The sequence below is a fragment of the Coloeus monedula genome (genome assembly GCF_965178545.1).
Source record: "Coloeus monedula genome assembly, chromosome: 13".
Taxonomy (NCBI): Eukaryota; Metazoa; Chordata; class Aves; order Passeriformes; family Corvidae; genus Coloeus; species Coloeus monedula.
In genome coordinates, this window is record NC_138793.1 from 21,080,660 (window position 1) to 21,105,416 (window position 24,757).

General features: G+C 44.0%; 3 protein-coding genes across 4 annotated transcripts; 2 read left to right on the forward strand and 1 right to left on the reverse strand.

Moving 5' to 3' along the window:
- Positions 1–4,826: 4,826 nt before the first annotated feature.
- Positions 4,827–9,970, forward strand: CHST4 (carbohydrate sulfotransferase 4; the record flags this gene model as incomplete). The annotated part of the gene is given in 4 exon segments (XM_082290126.1): positions 4,827–4,874; positions 4,878–4,897; positions 4,899–4,931; positions 8,779–9,970. Coding segments are annotated over 4 exon segments (1,293 nt in total).
- A 1,889-nt stretch (positions 9,971–11,859) lies between these two features.
- On the reverse strand, positions 11,860–15,840 carry TERF2IP (TERF2 interacting protein). The gene is made up of 3 exons (XM_082290216.1): positions 15,304–15,840; positions 15,114–15,190; positions 11,860–14,516 (listed from the first exon to the last, which is right to left on the reverse strand). The coding sequence occupies exons 1-3, from the start codon at positions 15,794–15,796 to the stop codon at positions 14,076–14,078; spliced, it is 1,011 nt and encodes a 336-aa protein (XP_082146342.1). The 5' UTR covers positions 15,797–15,840; the 3' UTR covers positions 11,860–14,075.
- Positions 15,806–24,716, forward strand: KARS1 (lysyl-tRNA synthetase 1). Of its 2 annotated transcripts, none has more exons than XM_082290215.1 (14): positions 15,806–15,916; positions 16,598–16,742; positions 16,952–17,117; positions 17,497–17,590; positions 17,883–18,069; positions 18,324–18,449; positions 19,197–19,316; positions 19,517–19,679; positions 19,779–19,952; positions 20,692–20,777; positions 21,558–21,643; positions 21,954–22,080; positions 24,075–24,218; positions 24,530–24,716. In XM_082290215.1, exons 1-14 carry the CDS (start codon positions 15,849–15,851, stop codon positions 24,605–24,607), a joined length of 1,764 nt encoding a protein of 587 aa, XP_082146341.1. In that variant the 5' UTR covers positions 15,806–15,848; the 3' UTR covers positions 24,608–24,716. The 2 variants fall into 2 exon arrangements, with proteins under 2 accessions (XP_082146341.1, XP_082146340.1); XM_082290214.1 differs by lacking the exon at positions 15,806–15,916 and adding an exon at positions 15,929–16,107.
- Positions 24,717–24,757: the final 41 nt, after the last annotated feature.

A 24,757-nucleotide genomic window follows, 5' to 3' on the forward strand; every position in this document is an offset into this window, starting at 1 on the left:
TCCTGCTGTAGTGGTGAATCATGGGGTGGCACCCCATGGCTCATACTATATGTGGTGTTTGTGACATGCCAGCAGTACCAGGGTTGCTGATTACTGAATACATCAGCTCCATAAAGTAATAAGGAATTAGTGGCCTGTTGTCTATTCATTCAGTGGAAATGGGAGGATGTAACGACTAGATGATAATGCCCATTGCAACTCGTGTTCTGGTGAGCTGCTTGGGAGCCATTGCTGGAACTGACAGAGGGGCAATTTGTGGAGTGCCTCATTTTGCCACCTTCAGCTCTGTTCACCTGTCCTCCCACAGAATTGGGATTCACAGGTCAATCCTGCCTCCCCAATGGCAGGAAAAGTGAGCTGGCTCTAGATTACACACTGCCAGTCCTGCCAGGTTCTGCAGCTGTCTCATTGTCTCCCCTTACCTTGCCCAATACAAAATCTGGGTACCAGTACTCCATTAGAGGGGAGATGTCTAAATGGGAAAGACAGCAGTGTATGAAAAGGTTTTTGATATGTCAGCTGAGTGTCCATGCTGTGTCTTTTCCTTTCAAAGAAAGCAATCCCAGAACAAAAAGAGAGGAAGCTGGGGCTATGGGTGAGTGGTACACAGCTTCAGAGATTTCATGCCATTAGACCTTCAAACAGGGCTGAATAACCTGAGCTGCTTAAGACAAAACATTGATAAGTAACAAGCTGGGTGGTGCATGAAGGGTCAGTTGGGCCAGGAGACCTTTACAACATGATGTTGCTGCGTTGTTATGCCATCTTGAACCTACATCAGCTCTCAAGTTCCATCTGCTTCCTTCAACTCTTCTCCGTGTACCTTAGGTTCTGTGGCTTTAATCCTCATTACTAATAAACAGATCCTGGTTTTAGAGAAAGCTGCTCCTTTGAGATCGCTCTTCCTTCAGGAACCCCTCTCCTTTCAGAGTCCCCTCAGAGATGTCTGTTAACATGCAAATATTCTGCAATAGTTAACACAATCCTGTTTCTTTTTAACCCAGCAGCATTTGACTGGGAAGGCTGAGAGAGCCAGAGCCAGAGGCATATATATAGTTCATAAATCTCAGGATATTTAGATTTCTCAAAACCATATCCTCCATTGTCACCTTTGGTAAACATAACACTGCCTTTTGACCACACCTAGGTTTTCCTTGATGCAATAGCAAACTAGCATTAAACCACAAATATGCTGGTTACATTTTTCAGGTATTATACTCACAGATGCTTTGCGTCATAGTGTGGGTGTAGGCTAGAGCACTCTGCCAGCCATACAAACTAGCCTAAGCTGGACTTTGGAGGTACTTTGTGCCAAAGAAAACCCCTTCAGCACTGAGACCAAGGAAGAAGTCAAGACACAGGTCTGAAGCTGCTCTTCAGGGATGCTCAGACAAGATCTGCAGAGCTGTAGCAGAACTGCCCCAGCGCCCTTATAACTGATTGTGGGGAAAATAAGGGAAGATTGGCAAGGAGGATTGTAAACATGCTCAAGTGCCTTGCAGGTGAAGTGTAGAAAAACACATATATTATACTAATTGTTGTTTAGTCTGGTGTGTTTGATAAGTGGTACATCTGTGTTTAGATAACATAGACCTGTGCTAGACTTAGGACAACCCCATTGAAAATGCTTGATATTCTGCTCTGCTGCAGTAAAGATCAAATCTCAGGGGTAAACTATGCCTGTACTAATCCCTGCTATACATGTGAAAACATCAGGTTTGGTGATCCTTGAGCATGGACCAGGCTCCACAGTGCTGGAACACCCGTGTTTGTGTGCCTCTGCCTGGGTCCTGCTTTGAGGATCCCCTGGTTGGTGAAGTAATGGAAATAAATTTACTCTGCTCTGCATTTCATCTGTGGTTTTGCGGTTGTTCCTGCATCCTGCCTATGCTGGCTCACACACGGATCCACAGCCATCCTCCCTGTCTTAGCTGGGGAGCAACAGTGGTATACTCTGGCACAGGCTTGCAGTGTGCTTCTGCTCTTTTCTGTGATGTCTGGACTGGCCATATTTAGGATTAGGGTGATCTACCTCAGATATGGGGACCTAGGCAAGGAGGCAACCTCATGCCTAGTGCTCTTTTTGGGAAAGGAAGGAACTTCTCACCTTATGGGCAATGCAGGTGAAGTGTACTAGTCCTCAGCTTCCAAAGGAGCTGGCAGTAGGTTCAACCCTGACAGGGAAACCAGCACTGCAGGCAAGCTGGGCTAAATTGCACCTGCCAGCAGTGAGACCATCAGCTCCCCCAGGTGCTTTAGGAACCTGGATGCAGCCCAGTTCCTGGCTTTGGCCTCACCCACTCCCTCTTCCAGTAGGTCCGCCTGCCTCCAGTAGGTCTGTCTACCAGAGGGGTCCCTGGCAGTCTTCCTGCCTTGGGGCCATGGCCTTTGGCTGCAAGAGCTTGTCTACACTGGCTTGCTCTCTACTGTCAGGTACAGCATGTAGCCATGCTGTACACCTGCAGTGGGAAGATGTGGTTTTCACTGATCTGGACCCAGGATGGTTGCAAGGAAGCAGTCTGGGAGATGATGGTGGAGGCCCTGGTAAACCAGAGCCCAGCCTCTCTTGAGCATTGCATGGCAGTGGAACCCCAAGGGAAGGTGTCTGTGAAAGACTTTGTATGTGAGGCCTAGCACATAACACTGTTCTCCCAGGATGTGCTGCTCTGTCAGCAGCCAAAGGAGCTGACCTCCTCTGATGGCATTACCCACCAGAGGCACATAGAGGTTTCCACAAGCATGAGAAATGGCCAGGGAGAGTCCGTGAATGTAAGAGGAGGTGGCAGCAATGGGCTGGGAGACAGTACTTACTTGAGGTGACTGGGAGGGATTTTGTAAACCAGAGTGTGAGAGCGTAGAGGAGCTCTGCAGGAGAAGGAAGGCTTAGCATGGTCAAAGTCATGCTATTGACGGGACAGCCACACAAGACACATCCTCAGCAGGGTTCCAGCAGCTAGAAGGCACCTACCAAGCTAGCTAAGCTTAACAACTGGTCAGAACAAGGTTGAGGTTGTAGGTTCTACGCTAGCCTTCAGCCTCTGTCCCCAGCACTGGGAGAGCCTCCCGAGGGGCAGAAGCACTGGGATCTTCCTCATGGTTTGGCTGTCTGGCATGGGCGCTTACAGTGCTGGGAGCCCAGATCTATACCAGCCCTTTGCTTTGTTACGTATTGTCTTTAGTTTCCTTATTTGTCTTGGGTCAGTGTTCCCTGAAGCTTTGCCAAAGCAAAGAGGTGTTGTCAGTAAGTCCGAATTACTTATTTCCTGGATGCCTGACAGAAGTAGTTGGTGCTAGCACAGGGTCTTCTGCATGCCAGTGCATTGCATGGGCTATGCATGCTTCAGGTCTGCTTGTTGCTATTGTTTCTCTCAGCTCTAAACTAGCTGTTCTGCTCCAAGCTTCAGTTCCTGTGCTGGTTTCCAGTTTTAGACTGCCTATGTACGTAAATAAGGCAGAAGCTGACCAGGGAAATTAATTCAAAAGTTGAATAAATGCTTTTTTTTTTTTAATTTGCTCAAGCCTTTGAAAAGATGACTGCACAGTAGTATTCAGTGCTTTCATAAAGCCTACATATTGATGCCAAAGGATCGGCATATCTTGGGCAAACTACATACAGCTGTAACAGAAGTTTTGATGCATCTCTGTTCATGCAACTGTTGGCCAGGGAGGAATAATGCCTCAGAAAGAGCCACTCAAGTGGTGTGGACTTTACAAAGGTTTTCTAACACCTAATGACATACAGGTAAATCCTGTGTGTCAGTGCAGGGCATGGCAACACATACCAGAAGTCCAGGTTGCACTGAACATTGCACAGTTCTCTACAGGGCCCTACCTGGATCACTGCCAACTTCTCACCTTGTTTCCCAGCCCAGGGTTACCAGGGCTTGACCATCTGTGTTTGCAATGCAGCAAGTGAAAGGGAACATGACCTGCCCCATTCAGATTGTCCCTCCTGCTGGAAGGACCAGCCTCGCCCAGATTTTTTCTTTAGCTATCTCCTATACTCCACTTGCCCTGAGAGCAGCAGTGAGTCCCTCGGGAACAGAGGGCACCATTAAGAGGTCTCTATCTCTCCAGACTGTATGACAGACTCTCTAAGATCTGGAATAGGAATGACCCAAAGCAACTGTCTCTGTGTGGAAGTACTTCTCTTGAGCCCAGTGCTGCCCTGTTTCACTACCTTACCTGGCACAGTCCCATTGCAGCTCCAGCACCCTTGTGAATCATTAACAGGCCAAGTTCAGCTGCTCCTTTCACAGCTTGTCCTTTCACACAGTTTTCTTTCCCAGCCCCCTAGATGTTTAATTCAAGCAAGGTACAGACAAAGAAGAGTCAAAAAGATTTCATGGGAATCTGCATCTGCTGACAACACGACAAGCAGCCAGAACAATAGTAGGAAAATATGCTCTATCTCTGCACTCATGGTGGGCAAGCTGGTCCTCCTTGCAACTTGTTTGTCCTTTGCTCTGACACTCTACAGACATCCCTGTTCTTGCTTTTACAGGCAGCAGTCTCTTTTGGGTCTTGCAACAGGAGTTAAAAGTATTTCTCAGGTTCCTTCATGAACTTTCTGGCCTTGCTCCTTTACTAGCAGCACCTGGTCATTTGCACCCCTGCAAGAAACTGCCATTCCCATGCTCTTTGCTTAGTGCAGGGTGGAGTTTTCTAGTTTTAGGCTGGTCAAAGTAGGCGGGCAGTGTAGAGCAGTCAGTCCTAGAGCTGGGATGTACACGAAGAGGACAGGAAGGGGCAGGCACAGGTGTAGGTAGGACCTAAGTACTTGTGTATATGAGACCCCAGCATGAAGGCAGAGCAGTAGTTTGTGAATGCACAGTTGTTCGTGTGACTGCATGGAGGTGTGTGTACCACAGCAGTGAATGTGTGTGAGGGCAACAATCAGGTCTGGTGGTGCTTCAAGAGGACTTGTTAAGGTGAGATTTTCAACCATTTCTTGGTATCTAGTGTGGATGCTCTTGATGCCAGCAAATTGTGACAATTTTCTTCAGACAGAAGCTGAGGGTCTGGCTAGAGGGTAGTTCCTGCTTCTCCAGACTGTCTTGTCAGTGCCCCTGCTCAGCTTTTCCCACTAGTGACAGTCATGCCAGCTGCTCACCTCTGAATGGGCAGATGACTCCTAATTCTGCAGAAACTGACCAGGCCAAATTGAAGCAGCATTTGAAAAAACTATGAGCAACCATCAGTGCCATCAAAGAGCAGTGACTGGGGCTTCTCTGGTGCCAGATCCTCTTTGCTATACTGCTGCCATTACAGCAATGGGGAACCTGTACAGGTCTGGAGAACTCCCTCAGACTGGCAGAGCACTCAACATTAGTTTGCACAGCACAAGGTGTTTCTGGGCTGTAACTGTCTCACACCTGCCAGAGACGTGCACAAGTTCAGTAAACCTGTAATCTGGTGATACGGTGCCCAATGCTGAGTGTGTTTCATGGGTACATTTCCCTTGGGCTCCCTGCTGCTTTCTGTAATGCTTTTCCAAAGTCCCTGTGTGTTTCTGGAAAAGTGTAAGTCTCTGGTTGGTTTTTTGGGGAGGGTTTTTTGGGGGATTTTTTTGGGACTAGCTGCTGATTGGGCAGTATTTGCTGTGGGAGACTCTAACATGGTGAGACTGGATTGTTGTATCTTTCAGTAGTTTCTATATTGCATCCTTTGTGCCCTGAGATTCTTCCAGTTCTCTCTGCTCTCAGCCAAATCTTGGTTCATCTCTGTTAGCACACAGTAGCAGTGTACTTTTCTTGTTCTGCAGCTGAGATTGTCTCAATCATTCTGGGCTGACCTTTACTTGGCAGCTCTGTGAGGGCTTTGTATTTTCACTTTTGCTATATGAAATTAACTCAGTCACTAGTGACTCTGGATGTTTGCTGTAGAGTAAATGTGGTTAAACTTGAGACCTTAGTTTAGAAACATCCCAGCTCCCATGATTGGGAAATATGGTGGTGAAAAATAAGGTTATATAATTAGTATTTCTCTCATATTAGGGAATGTATGATAGATAGTATAGTATGATGCTCCTCTTTTATTCCACTTCATCAGGCACACAGCTCATTTCAGTCCTTCTACTCTCTGTGGAACAGACTTGTGAGGGCAACAATTATCACTGTTTCTTATATAAGAGTGAAGAAGCTGTTGAAACTTTGGTCTCACATGAGGTCATTTCTATCAAAAGCAGGTCACTCTGTGAAATGTCTAAAACATCCAGCTATCCTACCCTGATTTGATTCAAGATAAAAATTTACTTTTGTTTCCTGAAAAATACCTGATTCCATTGTCCTACTCAGGCAACTTACATGTAGGTTTCCAAAGAAACAACTATTTCAGTGGTTTTAAATCTGCCTGGGTATCTGTCTTCATGCCATTGTTCATGTCTGCTCAACAAGAGTTTTTTCTCAATTTATAGCTTCTGGCTATATTGCAGGAACTCTGTCAGAAGCTAGAATAACAATATTAATGGTGCCAGATAGAAGTGATATCATCAAAGTTCATTTGGAAGCCAGGACTTTTGGTAAACACTGCTTGTATTCATTTGCAAGGAGGAAGCTGATATATCACTTACTTTTACAACAGTCTTTGTTTGCAGCTCTTCCTAGGGTTGGTCCAAACAGCAGCCTCATTCAGCTCCTTGTCGGACCTAAACACTACAGGCCATTTGTCCAACCAAAAAAATCAGAGAGCTTCTTATCCAGGAGATCAGAATGATGTGGTCCCTCACTAAATGCACAGCCCTATCCTTACAAGACATTACTAAAGTAAAATTCATATTGTGGTAGCACCTATTGGCAACAACCAGGCTTACCCACTGGGCTGGGTATTGGCCTCACTCAGGGAAATTATAGTTGCTGCCTTATAAACCCTAAGCTCAACGCAAATGCACAGCAGGTAGCTCAGATAAACAAGCCAATTTATGCATATATGTTGGAGGCACAGATTAGTACTGTTCCTAGTTGGTTTGCAGCAGTGACTGTACCTGAAAATCTAAAACATCAGTACTAGAGGAACTGAAATCATGGGAGGAGGCACCTCCATGCAAATTAGTCTGAAAGCTTTGCTGCAGAGGAAAACTTAGGTGGGGCATAAGGAGGAGGTTAGGAAAACTTTGGGAACATTCATAATTACTGTGGACCCAGATGACATGGCAAGTAGGTAGCAGGGAAGCAGTGTCTGCATTGCAGCCGGTTGAGTCCCTTTATACCTCTGCTGCTTGAGCAGGGGGGCTGCTGCTCTGCATGGGCATGGCTGCCTGAGTCTCGTGCAATTGTGGACTGCACAAAAGCAGTGTACACAGCTGTAAGGGCCTGGGCTCAGATGCTGCTCTGTCCAGGATTAACATCTTGCCCTAAAGGCCCTGCTCTCTCTGTCCTGTCTTGCTGTGGATTTCCCTGGGACTGACCATGACTAGGAACCAGAAAAGTTTTTCAATTTTAGTTCACCTTGGAAAATACAAAGCATCTGCACTAGCAAGAGAGGTCTGTCTCCACTGTGGCACAGCTAAACTGCCAACTCGGTAGATGGTGGTGGGGAGCACTCCGTGCTGCCTGGGCTTCAGTGCTGCCCAAGGAGCCTGTCCCCAGGGGTGGCCCATGCTGTGGACACCCAACCTGTATTTGAGGCACAGTCAGGCACCGCTGGGGGACAGAAGGAGTGTGCACAAGACAGGAGTAATTGGCAAAGTGTGCTTTTATGTACTTTAAAAGAAATTAATTAATTCCTTCTGCTTCAGATCCCATCTTCAATGGTGTACTTCCTGCAGATTCCTGTGTCAGCTGGTATTCAGGCTACAAATTGTCCCTGTGGCATTTTCATGCCATGTCCCCAGTGGCACGAAAATTATTAGACATTTTCCAATAATTCAGTCATCCTGCACAGGCAGAAGAGAGGTTTAGTGTATGAAATAAGAAGCCAGCTTTGAGCAGACCTTTGAGTTCAACTAGCACATTCTATTGTACCTCTTCTCATAAAAGACCTATAGGATAAGTGGGGTTGGAGGGAGGGATAGCAGGTGATGGTCTTTAAAAAGGAATTAGGCTAAGAAGGGGATTAGTAGGGCAGGTAAGCAGTTAAGCCTGCCTACATGAAGATGGAAAAGATAAACCCTTGTAGGTCTTTCTAGCAAAATTGCCTACAAAGCTTTGTCTGTGGAGGAGATACTGTGCTTGGATTTATTACAGTGCCAAGCTTCTTCCTTTGGTATGTGAAGTTTTTCCAGTGGTGACAATAAATGTTTCCTGAAATTTCAAAAGGAGTATAATCAAAACAAATGGAAACCTACATTGTACGTTTACAGCATTTTGGCATAAAAATAATTGTAAATATTGGTCAGACAGAGTAGGTGTTTAAAAGTAACAATGTGGAACTGTTGAATTCTCCACAAAAAGCGAGGTTTTGCATCTTTCCTTCATAAAAATTGCCAGGATCATTTGCAGGGATTATGTACATGAAGCACACGTTTGTGTGTACACACTTACTTCAGTGCACTCAACTAGCTCTTAAACTTTGATAAAAGTGCAGACAAGCTTTTCAGTATCTTGTAAGACTACATTAGAACAGCTTACTGACAAACAGTGGTTTTGCTGCAGAAAACCTTCAGTCCTGCAGTACTTACATCCTTTGCAAAGACTCCTTGTGCTGTGGTTGTCACAGTGTCACTAGTAGTGTGGCAGCTTTCCAAAACCCCGTGCCTGCAAAAAGATGCACAGGAGCCTGATGCACCACACCCTGCCTTTTTCATCATCTTGTGATGCTGAACTTCCTCTGTCTCTGCAGGTCCCTTGCAATCATGGTGAAGTCTAGAAGAGTGCAGGTGCTCCTGATTCTGGTAGTTCTGTCCTTCCTTTTGATCCACTTCCTACCCTGCAGCAACAATGCCCACATGAAAGAAAGACCTTCTCCTGTCCACATCCTCATTCTCTCCTCCTGGCGGTCAGGATCTTCCTTCACTGGACAAATCTTCAGCCAGCACCCCAGTGTCTTCTACCTGATGGAACCTGCATGGCACGTTTGGGTTAAGATGTACCAGAACAGCGCCAAAGTTTTACACATGGCAGTGCGGGACTTAGTCAGGTCGGTCTTTCTGTGTGACATGTCTGTGTTTGATGCTTACATGTCTAGCCAGAAGAAAAAGTCTGATTTATTTCAGTGGGAGACAAGCCGAGCCTTGTGCTCCCCCCCTGCCTGTGACTCATTCAGTCGCAGTGACATTATCACAGCAGGCAATTGCAAAACCATCTGTGGCAAGTACCCATTCAGCAAGGTGGAGGAAGCTTGTAAAACCTACAGCCATGTTGCCATCAAGGAAGTTCGGTTCTTTGACCTGAAAGTTCTCTATCCCCTTCTCACTGATCCATCCCTGAACCTCAAAATCATTCACTTGGTACGTGATCCTCGGGCTGTGTTCAGGTCCCGAGAGAATACAATGGCAGACCTGAAACGTGACAGTAACATTGTTGTGGGGTCTCAGAAGACAAAGGGAGAAATGGGGCCCTACAACACAATGCAAGTAATCTGCAAAAGCCATGTTGAGATATACAAGGCAGGAAGTCAGGCCGTTCCCAGCTTCCTGAAAGACCGGTATCTGCTGGTTCGCTATGAAGACATTGTCAGAGACCCACTAGCAAGGGCTGCTCAGATGTACAGGTTTGCAGAACTCCATTTCACACCAGAGCTTCGGAAGTGGGTCCACAACATCACCCATGGGAAGGGTCATGGAGCACAGGCCTTTGATATTGGGTCAAGAGATGCGCTGAGAGTATCCCAGGCCTGGAGAAAGACACTTCCCTTCCAGAAAATAGAAAAAGTGCAAAATGTGTGCAAAGATGCAATGGATTTGCTGGGCTACCGGCTTGTTCAGTCTGAAGAAGAACAGAAAAATATGTCTTTGGATCTTTTGTTTGCCCAGAACTCCTCTGAGTATCAAATTTTGAAGGCAGAAAAGCTGGTCTCTACACCTACCCTCTGAAGGCTGCAGAGTGCAGAACTGTTCACTAGAGCAGAAGAGGACAGAGGTGCAGGCATAGAAGTGTAAGAGTGTGTGCATTGATGTGCATGGATGCAAGGACAAGTAGTACAAGAACCCTGACTACATTCAGGAGAGCTCTCAGCAGCACAGGGTCACTCTCCAAGACCCCTGGAGATTCAGCCACAATGGAGGCTAAAGTAATGCAAGTATGTTTTCCAAATTAATTATGTTTAGGTTGGAGCATACAGAATGCCAAAGGAGTAGGACCAGACAGCAGAAGCTCAAACCCCTCACAGACCACAGCTGAAGACTAGGAAAACCACATGGAGCAGTTGCACTGCAAAGGAAGAGGAAACATAAAAAGAAGCTGAATAAATAGAACACTATTTGTCATGCTGCCATGAAGGATACGTAGTGCCAGAAAAGACGCAAGGATGACCAGACTTTTGGTTTCTGGAAAGATGCTGGGTTTGGGGTTTTTTGGGGTTTTTTTCGAATGGTTGAGTTCTCAAGTCCAGTTTTCCTTTTGCACCATTCATGTCCCTCAGTATACAGCCTTGGTGGCAAAGCTAGGGAAATGTTTGTGTTCACTTATTGTATAATGGGAAAATGGAATAAACCCGCTACTGTTGAAAAGAAAAACTCCTGGGTTTTCATGTGGGAAACCATTTCTGGGATTATGTGAATCCATTTATCGTTTAGCTGAAATAATTCTGTCTTCTAGCTTTCAAACCCAAGAACAGCTGTTTCCCTGGGAATTCCCAAAGTCCACAGGTGTGACAGAAGAATTCATGCTAAGATTAAGATCTTAAAGACAAGGTAAGGACACAGATTCCACTGGCATAAATACCGAAACTGGGAAGATAGGTTTATGGGAGTGGATTGAAGAAGCCAAGAGAAGATCAGGAAGATATCCTATTGAAATATTTGGTGAGAGTATTTCTTGTCTTAGAGCACCAAAAAATATGTTTAATGGACTGTGCCATTCTCCACTGTCTCCATTGGAGATACCATCCCATCTCCAATGCGAATATATAGTTCAAAGCTGAACAACAGACTTGTTTTCACCTGTTTTTAACAGTGTTCCAGAAGACAAGGAGAAAAACTTGCTACCAGATTTGGGGAGGAGTGGAATGCCTACATATACCTCTTTCTGAATATCCTGTTTCATGTGTAAACTGCAGTTCCTTTAACACACATCTACAGAACACTCGTTACCTTAGCAATGTGGATAATAGAGCTAAACCCCTAATCCCTGAAAAGGGCGGGCTGTTGTATTATGGAAATAATAGTCTTATTACTAGGGATCTTGTTGAATGACAAAATCCATGCTGAGTATGCAGCACTGCCATCATGGCAGTAAGTTCACTGAAAGCAAGGTATCTTTCTTTCAACGTGTTTATGCAAACTTAAGGCAGGCAAGCTGACATACAGAAGTGGGAGTTGTACCGTGCAAGAGAAGCACAGAGCCACTGTTTTTCTTTATAGTCCCTTTAAAACAGACCTTAGCATACTCAGTTAAAAGCAGCTAAAAGCCTTACTAAAGTTAAAGAGCTTCCTACTTTAAGTGCCAAGAAGCCTGATTCTGAGCAAAAATAGATTCTTTTCACTGCATTGCTAATTATCTCTACAATAACCAATGTCAGCTTGAGTGGCTTAAGTTTTATTATGAATACTTGTTTTCAGTGGACTCAATCAATTCTGTCTATCACGTTTACCTGAACACAAACCTTCATAGTGTTTCTAGTCAGTAAAAAAATGACATGAAAGTAACGTATGATGCATTTCCTTAATGCACTGTTTTGAAAATTACTTTCGCTTCTGCTTCCTAAGCTTAATCAGAGAAAATGCAGGACTGATTTCAGTATATCTTTATTACAGTACTTTAGGTATGTTTCCTCAATGCAACAATTTGTAAGATTTTTTTTTTCTGGGAACAGTGAAGTCTGCCACCAGTCTGGTCACATGAAAATTTTAAGTTGTCTTAATGCGAGCAAAGATGACTTAAAATATTTTTCGGAGGAGGAAAAGGAAAACCCAACAAAATCCCCAAAAATCTCAAGATGCTGCTGACGACGTGTAAAACTGTGACTACATCCTTTGGCATACGCAATAAAGATAACAGAAGTCTGTTTAGAAACAAACATTAAGTTTACATTGTACAAGTTTAGAAGAGTAAACTCTGGTTTTATACCAATGAAATGTAAGATGGAGAAGTCTCCAGCCAAAAGGACATTCAAAAGCTGACTCTGTGGTATTCCTGTCTGTTGCTCTTCCAACTGGTGCATACAATCAGTTTTTCACTGGTAACTCTAGCTATGAAAGGGCAGAAATTAATTGATTTTGATGAATACTGGCTAACTCTGAAAGGAAGCAAATAGGAAATACCCAAATTCCAGGTAATAAGTTTGCAGACCCAGAATTTCTGGCTGTGGAATTAACTCAAAGTCCTTGTATGTGCATTGCCACTTTGCTTACTTTTCCAGGTATACAAATATTGCTGCTCCAGGCAATAAGAAACTTCTTTGAGCTACAAAAAGAACCTTCCTGACCTTTTGTGATAGCACAGGGACCTCATATGAACATCGAAAACCAAACTGTCTCCAGCATGTTGAAAGGAGCGTAACTGTGTTGTAGGTAAGACAAAGCACAGAAAACAAGGATTTTTTTCATGGGGAAAGGCAGAACCAGAAGTAGAACCATATGATATGGTGTCGTCTCTGGGTCCTCCAGGTTTTAACCTGGTGAAAGAGACCTAGACCCATGTGCCTGCACAAGCAAGTGAATCTACAGATAAGCAGTACCTTTCAGGAGTTCATGAGAGATGAAAGAGGGCAACTTTGAGTAAACTGTGGTCTTTGTGTCTTAGTTCCTATACCTACTGAGCGCACCAAGTGCGTATGGAAAGATTCTCAGTGTCAGACAGTGTGTCCATACAGCTCTGCAAAGGTAAAATACCACTGTATGTGGACTCAGAAGTCTGCACTGCACGTTAGACTAATTGCCCCAATAAGACAAACCCACTCTTAAAATAAGCGTCACTTAGAATTATAAAAGGATATAGTAAATTTGACCATGTTATATTGCAGCTACTTACTATGTTCCACCTCTCACTTTGAATTCTAGAGCAGTTTTGTTGAACAAGACCATTGCAACACTATGGTACTGCTGAGATGTGTACACTGCCCAAGCTAGAATGGGAGTTTTCGGCTGCAAGAGGTGACAGGTCACCTGTTCATGAACCTGGTTATCAGCAATACTTGGATTTCAAATTCAGCTGGTAACATTTCTAATTAAAAAAAAAATCTTACTACTTTATTTGCTGTGTTGTCTTGCATTCTCTCATTAAGTGCTTGTCTGGCTTCCACACGAATCTTGAATAACTGTTCACAGGATAGTGCTGTTTTAGCATTTATGTGGTTACATTGCTTAGCTCCTTGAATAATGAGTAGGTGTTGCAGTGGCTTCCTGAAACAGCAGTCTCATTATCTCCCTATTTATTTTCAGTGTAATTTTAATTTGGCTTAAAATCAACCATTTCCCAATTCACCTTAATTTTCTGAGTACCACAGGGCCATAAACTAAAAACCCAAAATGTTAACTCCTTAGAGAGAAAAAAAAAATCTTTGCCTTTACCAGCCCAATTTATTTCATCAAAAGAATGAATTCCAGATTTTTAGGATTTACTTCAAATAATATTAAAATAAGTGACCAGTGCACAGTTTCAGGCTAGAAGTACCAAGTTTTTCAGATTGTGACTGTATCCTAGCAATGGTGTTCTCTCTCAAACACAACTTAGGTGATAGATACATAACTTCTGATTATTCTTTCTTAATTTTTATTTCCTACTTCAGCTATTACTCACAGCCCTGAAAGCTGGTGTACTTTTCCCAGCTAGAATATACGGCCTGGTACAAGTGTTACTTTGCTTGGATGAAAGCAGCTGCACCTCTTAGACCTGTAGAGATGCAAAATAGGCCTTTTAATTAAAAAAAAATTACTTTAAAGCATTTCTGAAACTTCAGAACTTTGATCAAATTTTCCACTGCATTTCTGAAACTACTGTTAACTTCATGCAACCTACTAGGTCAGTCATGTCCTCTTGCTAACTCTCCCTAAATACTATCCGCTTTGCTACATTTTCAGCTCCAAATTTTGCTATCAATTTATTTCTGACATGTTCATCATCCTTTTGCAATTCTAAATCATCCTCTCTGCTCCATACAGGGTACCCATCCAAGCGCTGCCCTGTCTGCAGAAAGTATGAAGTAGCCTCCACGTCACCACTGTTTTTCAGAAAGGCCTGTGTAACAGTGAACAGGTCCACAGCAAACTTCTCCATGAAGTGCTCCATAGTTTTTACTACTTGTCCTACCACATTGGAAGAAGAACAAGTCCTTTTTGGTCTTTCTTGACTTTGTAATTTAATGCCAGGGAAAGCAGGGTCTTCTGGCCCAGTTTTCAGATCAGATGCTGTTTCTCCAGGGGACCTTCCCACTCCATCTTGTGTAGAAAGTTCTGCAACGTCTGAAGAGTCACTTTCTGACTAAGAGAAGTGGAATTACCAGTTAGACATGGTATTTTCTGGCAAGTCTTTTACCACTGCAACCAACCACCTTTCATTCTGACTCTACAGTATATTAAAACCCCAGAAATTACTAGGCATAGTAAAAGTTAGTGACTGAAGTGAAGCCATATCTGTTAATGAGACTGTACTGATCACAGCAAAGCATAAGGAACTATAAGGACGAATTTGAACAAACTAAGCAGAAAAGGCAAAAGTAAGTGTTGATGCAACTGCAGGGACGTTTTTTGCCTGAGCTGAAAGGATGACTTCCATTTGCCAACACAGGTTTTAACGAGACAATCCCCACCACATAAACCCTCTCATGTTAACTCGGGCAGGGAATCAAGACAAAATGCACCAGCGAGGCACCATTTATCGCAAACCACGTAGGTGACAGCTCACAACGAAGTTCCTGTTTAGCCACAGAAGGGATATCGCGGCGCAAACTCATTTCATGTGTAAATGTGAGTTTCTACTGCACCGTCTGTGACACCGGGGAAGCCCTGCCCCGTTCCGCTCGCGCGCAGTAGCGGCTGCAGCAGCACTGCTGCTCCCCCGGCTGCCCCGGTCGCTCACCTCCGTGCTTTCAAACTCCCGATTAGCTGCCGCGAACAGACCCTTGATCTGCGTGGGATCCTCCGTCTGCGGGGGCTCTGCGGAAATACAGGGGCATCGTCTGCCGGGCCTCAGCGGGGCCCGGACCCACGCTCGTTCCCGCCACCACAACCCCTCGCAGCCCTCCCCTGCCGCTGTGGCCCCCGCTCACCGCAGAGCCGCGGCCGCAGGTGCCGCAGGTAGCGGTCACGCATGGCCTGCCAGCTGTGCCGCGTCAGGCCGCTCCGCTCCAGCTCTATCCACAGCGCACGCCCGCTCACCCGCACCGTGCCCTGGCCGCGCACCGCCCGGAGCAGCGCCGCATCCTCTGCCTCCGTGAAGGCCAGGCGGCCGCGGGCGGCCAGCAGGAAGGGCTCCAGCGGCAGTCGCTGGTTGCGCTCCACGCACTCTGTCACGTACTCGGTTGAGACGGCCCCGTCGGGAGCCGCCTCGCCGGGCTGCGCCAGGAGCACGGCCCCCGGCTCCTGCACCCGGCACAGCCGCCCGCCGCCCGCCAGCACTAGTGGCGCCACGCGCAGCTTGGCTAGGCCGGGCCGCAGGTAGAACCGCATAGGACGGCCGTCATCCCACAGGAAAAGCGATCGGGACCGCGCCGCCCCGGCCTGGCCGCCCGCCATCGCCGCCACAGCCCCGCCCGCCACCATCGCCGCGTGCGCAGGCGCGCAAGGGCGGAAGGGCGGTGGCAACAGTGGGGAGATGGAGATGGCGGCGGCGGCGGCGCGCGAGTGCGAAGCGGCGGAGACTGAGTCGCACCTCAGCAAAAAGTGAGGGTGCGCGGGTGGTCAGGTGGGGCCGGGCCGGGGAGGTGAAGTGTGTCCAGCTGACCTGGTGCGTGTCTCCGCCAAGGCACCCGTCGGAGCGCCATGCTGAGCTCCGGCGCTTGCGGGCTCCGCAGCTGGGTCTGGAGGGCCGCGCCCGCGCTCCGATGTCAGCAGGCGCTTCATGACCAAAGCAGGTCGGTGCTTTGCGTCTGGCTTGAGCCGCTTCTTTCCTTTTGGAGTCCTGCAAGGCGGGGTCAGGAGCGCGGCAGGAGACCGAGGGCCGTGGGGGAATAGGCTGAACAGCGAAGGTGACTTCGGGAACCCTACGTTATTTCGGGGGGAGTTCGCCTTGTTTCACTTACACGCTGTGTGGGGCTGCTAAGTTCTTAGGATACAACAGAGTGGGGCAAGCCCTTGGACACGTAGGCACGCGTTCTCATGGTCTGTCTAAACTATATATAATTTCGCTTTCACTTTCTCTGAGTATTTGTGTCGTAGGGGAGGAACTGAAGGAGTTCAAAGTAGAAAATGTTTAAACGTGTTTAAGAATTGTTCTGACTATTGGGAAAAGTAAGAGAAGTGACAGGGTTATTTGTCCAGTTAGATTTTGGCAGAATCCTGCCAACCATTTTCCTGTAGAAGTATCGGAGTACTTGCTGCATCCAGTTTCCTTCTCTTTTGCAGTGAGCTGAAGAGACGTTTAAAGGCTGAGAGAAAAACAGCTGAAAAAGAAGCAAAGCAGAAAGAGCAAAGTGAAAAGCATTCAAATAAGCCTTCCTTGACTTCTGACGATAACGTTGGTGCTGATGAGGAGAGCTTGGATCCAAATGTGAGCATATGGTCCCATGCTTATTAGATGTTCTCTGAATAAATCTTACTGACTTGCATTTGATTTTTTTTTTATTCATGGGTAGTTAAATGGCTAAAAGGGGAGAGATGTATATTCCTACATCAGGGCAGCTGCATTTTAGTTCACGGCCTGTAGCATATTTTCAGAGTCTAATAAAATAATTTGATTTTGTTTGTTTCTTGTGACAGCAATACTACAAGATTCGTAGCCATGCAGTCCAACAGCTTAAGGGCTCCAATGAAGATCCCTATCCCCACAAGTTCCATGTTGACTTATCTCTCTCAGATTTTATAGACAAGTACAGTCACCTGCAGCCAGGAGATCACCTGACAAACGTTACAGTGAGAGTGGCAGGTAAAAGTTTTATCTGGGATATAGGAAAATGTAAAATCTTAGCTGCTTTTATTGATGGGTTGGTCTTTTTTGAGTTTTGCTGATCTCTTACTTAGTCATGAAGTCTGTAGCAGTGTTAAACTATTCAGGACGTACCCTTCAGACTGAGTGGACCTGTGCAACTTCCCTTGCAACTATAAGATCAGACTGTAACATAGGCTCTGGGACCCAAAATTTTTATGGTCTTTCTAGTTTTCATTTTGTGACTTAACTGCTTCTCTTTTGTAGTCAGTGAATAGTTCAGAGCTGATGATTCTAAGTGATAGTACTGTGGCTTTTGCCCCTGTATCCTTTCTGCTAGGGACTCTTTTCCTAATGTCTAGCATACTTTGATATTTAGGTCGAATCCATGCAAAGCGTGCTGCTGGAGGGAAACTGATTTTCTATGATCTTCGTGGTGAAGGAGTCAAGTTGCAGGTCATGGCAAATTCCAGGTAAGCAGAGGTATTCCCAGTAGCATTCTAAACTGCACTGCATTCTGGGGTCTAGATACCTGTATTTGAGTATTCTATTTCATCTGTGGTTTGGCTTAGGCAGCCAAGTAATGTTTTGTTTCAGATGTTGTGGTCGATTTCCTGTTAAAATAACTTACGTACATATATATATATATATACACAATATTTTTTTTTTTTAATTTTTAAAAATAGGTTTTTAAATGCATTTTGTCTTGGAATGCTGAACTTTAAACAAAGGTGCTTATATTTTATATTTGTTTTGTAATTACAGCCTTTACAAATCCGAGGAAGAGTATTTCCGTGTTAACAGCAAGCTGCGTCGTGGGGACATTATTGGTGTAGAGGGGAATCCTGGGAAAACAAGGAAAGGGGAGCTGAGTATTATTCCTTATGAAATCACTCTGTTGTCTCCATGCCTGCACATGTTGCCTCATCTTCATTTTGGCCTCAAAGATAAGGTATTTGTCATACGTGTCAGTCTTGGAGGCAGTTTGACAGATTTTAGGATGGTTTTGGTGGGAAGGGACCTTAAAGATCATTTGGTTCCAACACCCCCGCCATGGGCAAGAATGCCACAGATAGGTCTGAATGGACAACCTTTGATATCTGCTGTTATTATCAGTCAACAAAGGAATATTAGTTTTGTTTTGGTATTTTTCCCTTTGGCATGACATTTTATCTAGCTTGTTCTAAATATACGTGTTCTTTTCAGGAAACCAGATATCGTCAGAGATACTTGGATTTAATTCTTAATGATTATGTGAGGCAGAAATTTATAACCCGTGCAAAGATCATCACTTACCTTCGTAGCTTTCTAGATGAGTTGGGCTTTCTTGAGGTAAGGCATTGGTGTTCACTTCTCTTTGCATACTGAATGTGTTTACAATTTCTCAGCTTCAAGGATGTTTTATATTCAGGCTCATATACAAAGTACTTACAGAACTGACAATAATTGCCTCAGCATGGTGTGTTTTATCAATTTAATGTAATTGGAGCAATTCCTTTTTTCTCTTCCTAAAGTTAAGGTTATTCATCAGTTGGTGAGGTTATGGCTTGGGAACCTTTATCAAGGCAATACTCCAAACTACTGCTGTCCTTTCCATATTTCAGTAAATTAAGGTGGAAACAACATCTTTAAAATGCTGTTTTGCCTGTAGAGAGAAAAGCCAATTTTACTTCTTGTAGGCAGAATTGGATTGTGTTGACCTAGGCGCAGGAAACTGCACTTGGCCATGTTGAATTTAATTTTCTGCAGTGTAGAGAGAGGATTTTGTGATAATACCACAGCGCTGTTCCTGGCTTTGGTAACATGAACCCAGCAGGTTCACATTTGTAGTAAATATGAATGACTCTTCATATCAACAGATTAATTAAGTAATTGGTTATTACTGACTGCATGAAAAAAGTGCAGTTTTTTTCAGTGCATTTTAGTTCAGAATTGTTTCTATATACTGGAATGCCGAACAATAAGTGAAATACAGATTTTTCATCAAAACTAGCTGGTTTTGTTTGTTTGCTTGATCTATGCATTTCTGGTTTGGAAACAGATTTCATGAAAACAGGGCAATTGTTTTTGTTGTTACAGGTTGAAACTCCTATGATGAATGTAATTCCAGGCGGAGCTGTGGCAAAACCATTTATCACATACCACAATGAACTGGATATGAATTTATATATGAGAATTGCTCCAGAACTTTACCATAAGGTAAAATGCAAGCCTTACTAAGCCCGTATTCTTCAAACTGTTTTAACAAAAGCAAGTGTAGCTAAAATGAGGATTATTTTTGAAGAAAGGTGGACTTGTCTCATGAATGAGATTTGTAAGGTTGTGTTGCAGTTGCATGTGCTTGGGCTCTCTTAGGTTCTTTTGAGAAAGTGTATTTACTAGAATTTCATTTTGTTTAGATGCTGGTGGTTGGTGGTCTGGATAGAGTATATGAAATTGGGCGTCAGTTCCGGAATGAAGGGATTGATTTGACTCACAACCCTGAGTTCACAACTTGTGAATTTTATATGGCTTATGCAGACTACCATGACTTAATGGAAATTACAGAGAAGTTGCTTTCAGGTGAAGTATGCAAAATTATTAAAAAATGAGTAAGAATCTCTGGAAGAATTGGTTATTATGTAGCATACTATTCTTCTAAACCTCACGTTCCTTTTGTAGGGATGGTGAAACACATTACTGGGAGTTACAAGATCACTTACCACCCAGATGGTCAAGATGGACAGACCTATGAGATAGATTTTACTCCTCCCTTCCGGCGCATTAGCATGGTGTATGATCTGGAAAAGGTCCTAGGAGTGAAATTTCCATCAACTGAGTGTTTTGAAACTGAAGGTTAGATGCTGAGTATGAGTGTCCTGTAATTCTTCCGTAACAGAAAGTGGGCAAAAGGTCGCAAGTTCTCAGGCTGCAGTCTGTCAGCTGCTTTTTCTGAAGTAGTACTAACATATGGGATTACTTTCCTCTGGTTTTGTTGGTTTACCTGAGTCCAGAGAGAAGCCTTCATTCCTTGCCGTCTTTGGCAGGAGCTGACTCTTTAGCCTCTTCTGTTGTTGAATATATGTGAAAGGATATACTCAAGAGGCATGATGTAGGGAGTTCTTGAAGAGATCCAGCTTTTTACTTCTTATTCCTTCTCTTTTGTGCGGTTGAGTTTACATGCCTGTAACTGTAGTTTGGCTGTATGATTATTAGGGCCTTTCTTAAAAATGTAATTATGTGCTATTTTATTCCTGGTATTAAGAGACATAAGGAAACTAGTTCATATACTTTACAGTGATTGTTTTTCTGCCCAGTTCCCTCCTCTTTCTGCCCCCCCCCCCCCCCCCCCCCATTAATTACATCCAGCAGTTACGTGGTGGTGTGCTTAACTGTTGTCAAATTTCTGAAGTATAAAATAACTACTCTTTTACTGTAAACAGTTAAAACCAAACACTGTTTTTGTAGATTGACATTTAAACTCATATTTTTCATGGTGTCTACCATTGAGATCTTGTAAGTCACTCTTAAGAAATGTTGAAGAACAAAAAATGGTTGCTGGGGTTCCTGTTCTAATTTTTGTCTGCAATTTCAGAAACTCGCAGGTTCTTTGATAACCTTTGTGTGGAGAGAAATGTTGAATGTCCGCCTCCCAGGACAACAGCCAGACTTCTTGACAAAGTAAGTAAAGGTGCTGTTTTTATAATCCCAATGTCTTTTGAGGATCTCTCTGTATCAACAGAAGTCTCTTTGAAGAAAACGTTTAGCTGCACCTGGAAAAACATGCTGCAATGCACTTCAGCTATTGCTGTATTACCATGAGAAAACTTGCTGTGTCAAAATCTTCTTTTGTGTCGTCTACACCAAAATGTAGTTTACTTATGTCTGCTTAACTTGAGCAGTAGGGGATTTTAGTTGGATAACTGGTCTCTTGTGGTTAAAACAGATTTGCTTTATCTTAGGTCAGTTTTGTTTGTGAGATGTGTCCATCTGTATGTAGCTGACCAAAAGGGTGGGAATACCATATAGTTCTATCAGCTGTATTCCTTTGTACCCAAATATTGTCTGATAGCTGTTCTTTTGATGCTTTTCCTATTGGGCCTTGCTGTGCAAATTGACCTATTACACAGTTTTTGCTGTGTCGTTTTTCCTTACCTGACTGGGAAACACTCTCTGTTGATGAAGACATTAACATGACCAGAAATACTTTGGAAGCTCTTCAGATTTTTTGTACTTTCTTCAGTAGTGAAGAGAGGAAATTAGGGTGCTTGGTGAAGGCACTGCTAGGAAAGTGCATAGTTGTACACTGCATTTCAGTTTTGTTTTCCCAGTTAGTTGGTGAATTCCTGGAAGTCACTTGTATCAACCCAACATTGTTTTGCTTTTGTTTTCCCAGTTAGTTGGTGAATTCCTGGAAGTCACTTGTATCAACCCAACATTGTTCTGCTTTTGTTTTCCCAGTTAGTTGGTGAATTCCTGGAAGTCACTTGTATCAACCCTACATTCATCTGTGATCACCCGCAGGTCATGAGTCCGCTTGCCAAATGGTAAGAGTATGACACACCGTCAGTGTGTAACTCAAATCTTCTACTTCATTAAAAAAAAAAGTTGCATATGTGAAAGCAGAGATTTTGATGTTGTGTACTAGTTTGTGAATTTTGACACAAACCAAGATAGACATTGATTCCTGAGCATGAAACCCATCATCCAGGGAAGAGGTGTGTCAATACTTAGTACTTAGAAGTTTTGACAGCTGTTAGTGCTAAGGGTGAGCAATGCCCCTAAGTCACATATGTGCTTTTTGCTTCTATAAGTATGTTTATTTTAAGGTATGTCTGTTTTGTCTTCTTCACACAGGCATCGCTCTCTTCCGGGACTAACAGAACGCTTTGAACTCTTTGTAATGAAGAAGGAAGTGTGCAATGCGTACACGGAACTTAATGATCCTTTCCGGCAGCGTCAGCTTTTTGAGGATCAGGCCAAGGTATGGTGTCTTGCTGATAGTGAATATAATATAGGCATGTAAGCAAAGAGTATTTCCTATGTCTGTTCCAAATCTGTCATTCGTACCTACTGCTGAAAAGAGTTGCTACTACTTTGAGCGAGTATTTGTCACTGAAATGAAAGCCTGTCATTAAAATTCAATTCCTTTTATAGGAACCTTGCTCTTTAAGGTAAATGAGGTCAAACACTGCTGTTGATGAGGTTTTTTAGTGCAACTTTGTTTTGGAATATCTTCCCTTTTATTCCACCCAAAGTACTAATCTGGAAAAACCCAAATGTGCAAAAAGTTTTCTGTGTCTTGCCCGGGTTGAAAGGTTTTTTTCCCCAGTTAAATATTTATATAGTCATACAACATTATACTTCTAGGTTCTTAAATTAATTTTCATGTCCAGTAAGAGTTTGAATGCTGTGTAAGAAGTAGCTTAATTTCCTGAACAGAGTCACTAATATTTTAAGGTGACTCACAGGATACAGGTCCGGATTGGAAACTATTAGGCTTGCAAATTTATAATACTAGATTTCTCTATGTGAGCCTCCAAAGGGAGTGACTGAAACTCGTTATTAATTTGGTGTACACATCCATGAGTGCATGCTTGGCCACACATGACTATTACTGTATCCCGCAGCCGTAGGAGAGGAGAGAAGATCCAACAGGTAGGAACTGTGCAGCAATATTGATTTATTAAATTATTTTACGAACTCTTTTCTAGACTTTTTTCTTCGTAGTCTAATTGGACAAAGGATCAGCCACCCCCTGGGTTGATTGGCTAGAAATCCTAAACATCCATTGTCAAAATATTTTCCTACTGTACCATAACCATAGGTCTACAAGGTCGCTGGTGTTCATAGTTTATAGAACTTCTGCTAATCTCTTCGTGAGAGAGAAAAGTATCCCAAGGGCTTAGAAAGAAGCAAGGAAATTCTTGCTAGCAGCAATATTGTATCCACACATGACCGAGGTCAAATGATATGGTCTGCAGAAACAGTTCCTGATCTTCATATTCTTTCTAATGGCTTCAAAGTGCCTGAGAGGTTTAAACAATTGTCAAAGCCAGAAAAATAGATTTATGTTAACTAACTTGATGGTAAATTTCAAAATGTTCAGTCAGAATGAATAATATTACAGACGTCTTTAATTTTTGGTCTGTTGTACATATGCTTGCTGCTGTTCTCTCATGATTATAGCCAGACTTTGCAGACATATGATTATACGTATTGAATGAAAATTAGCCTCAACATTTAATGTTAAGGTGGAGACTGAGATGAAGGATGACAGTTTGCATTTCAGGATTTCAGGGAGAAAAATTTGCCATAACAGTCTTAGCAAAGTCTTCTTGAACCTGTGAGCAAAAGTGTTTGCTGTTGCTTTGACACTTATTTTTGGCATTTTCTAAATTTGAGACGGTTGGCTAATCTGTGTTTTAATTATTATGACTTTTGTCACTTGGAGACTGTCAGGGTTGGGTGCATTAGTTACCATCTCAGTGTAGGGTTTTTTAGCCTTTCTATTTGAGAGGGAAAAAACAGCCCCTAATCTTAGTTTGTGGAGCAGCTACTGATGATTCAAGTAATTATGCTTCTTTGTTGCTTCTGCAAACATTGAAAGGGGGGTTGCTACCAATACAACCTTATAAGCCTTTGAAAGCAATTCATTCTACTGTCATCTGCTGCCATATGGCTCTGAAAGATGGCTTTTACTGAAGTGAAGAGCCTGGACCTTTGCGGATATAGGAGACTTGTAAGTCAGAAAGGAATTGAGTCTAGAGCTATTTTAGGAGCACCTGTATGAAGGATCTTGAGAGTTCTCTGTGTGCTGAGGTTCCTTCATCTGTTACTCATTTGCACAGCTCTATCAGGCACCAATCAGTTTCATGGCTTCTACAAATCGCAGTATTCCTCCTTTTTGGTAGGGGTTAGCAGGAGTGATACTGTCTAGCTCTGTACAATCCACGTTTTACTATTAATCTCATTTAGGCAAAAGCTGCAGGTGATGATGAAGCCATGTTTATTGATGAAAACTTCTGCACTGCACTGGAGTATGGTCTTCCTCCTACAGCTGGCTGGGGCATGGGAATTGATCGCTTGACCATGTTCCTTACAGATTCCAATAACATCAAGGTAAGCATTAGCAGAGGCAGTGCTTTCCTACTGCTGGTTTTGTCAGGTAGCAGGGAATGGGATTCGGCAAAGCAGGCCGTCTCTCCGACGAAACCAGTGCCAGACAATGCAGCTGTGTGCGATTCTTTAAGACGCAGAATCCCGCCTGGGAAAAGCTGGGAAAAGCTGGGAAAAGCTCCTTTGCGCACTTGCTCAGATCTCTGAGGCGCGGCTGACCAGCGGAGCCGGGGCTGGGGCAGCTCTCGCGAGATCTCCGCACGGGATGTGGCGTTGCTGGTCGGCGCGGCCGCTGACGCTGTCTCCGTTTGCAGGAGGTGCTGCTCTTCCCCGCCATGAAACCGGAGGACAACAAGAAGGAGGGGCAGCCCGCCGAGGGCACCTCTGTGTGAGGCTCCAGACCGCCGCGGGCACCTCCGCGTAAAGCCTGAGCGCGGCAAGGGCACCTCCGTTTCCGCTTCGGGGCGGCACATATTTTCAATAAAGTCCGCTTTCTCTGCACCCGTCTCTGACTCTTTGTGCGTTTGCGCAGGAGATGCCGC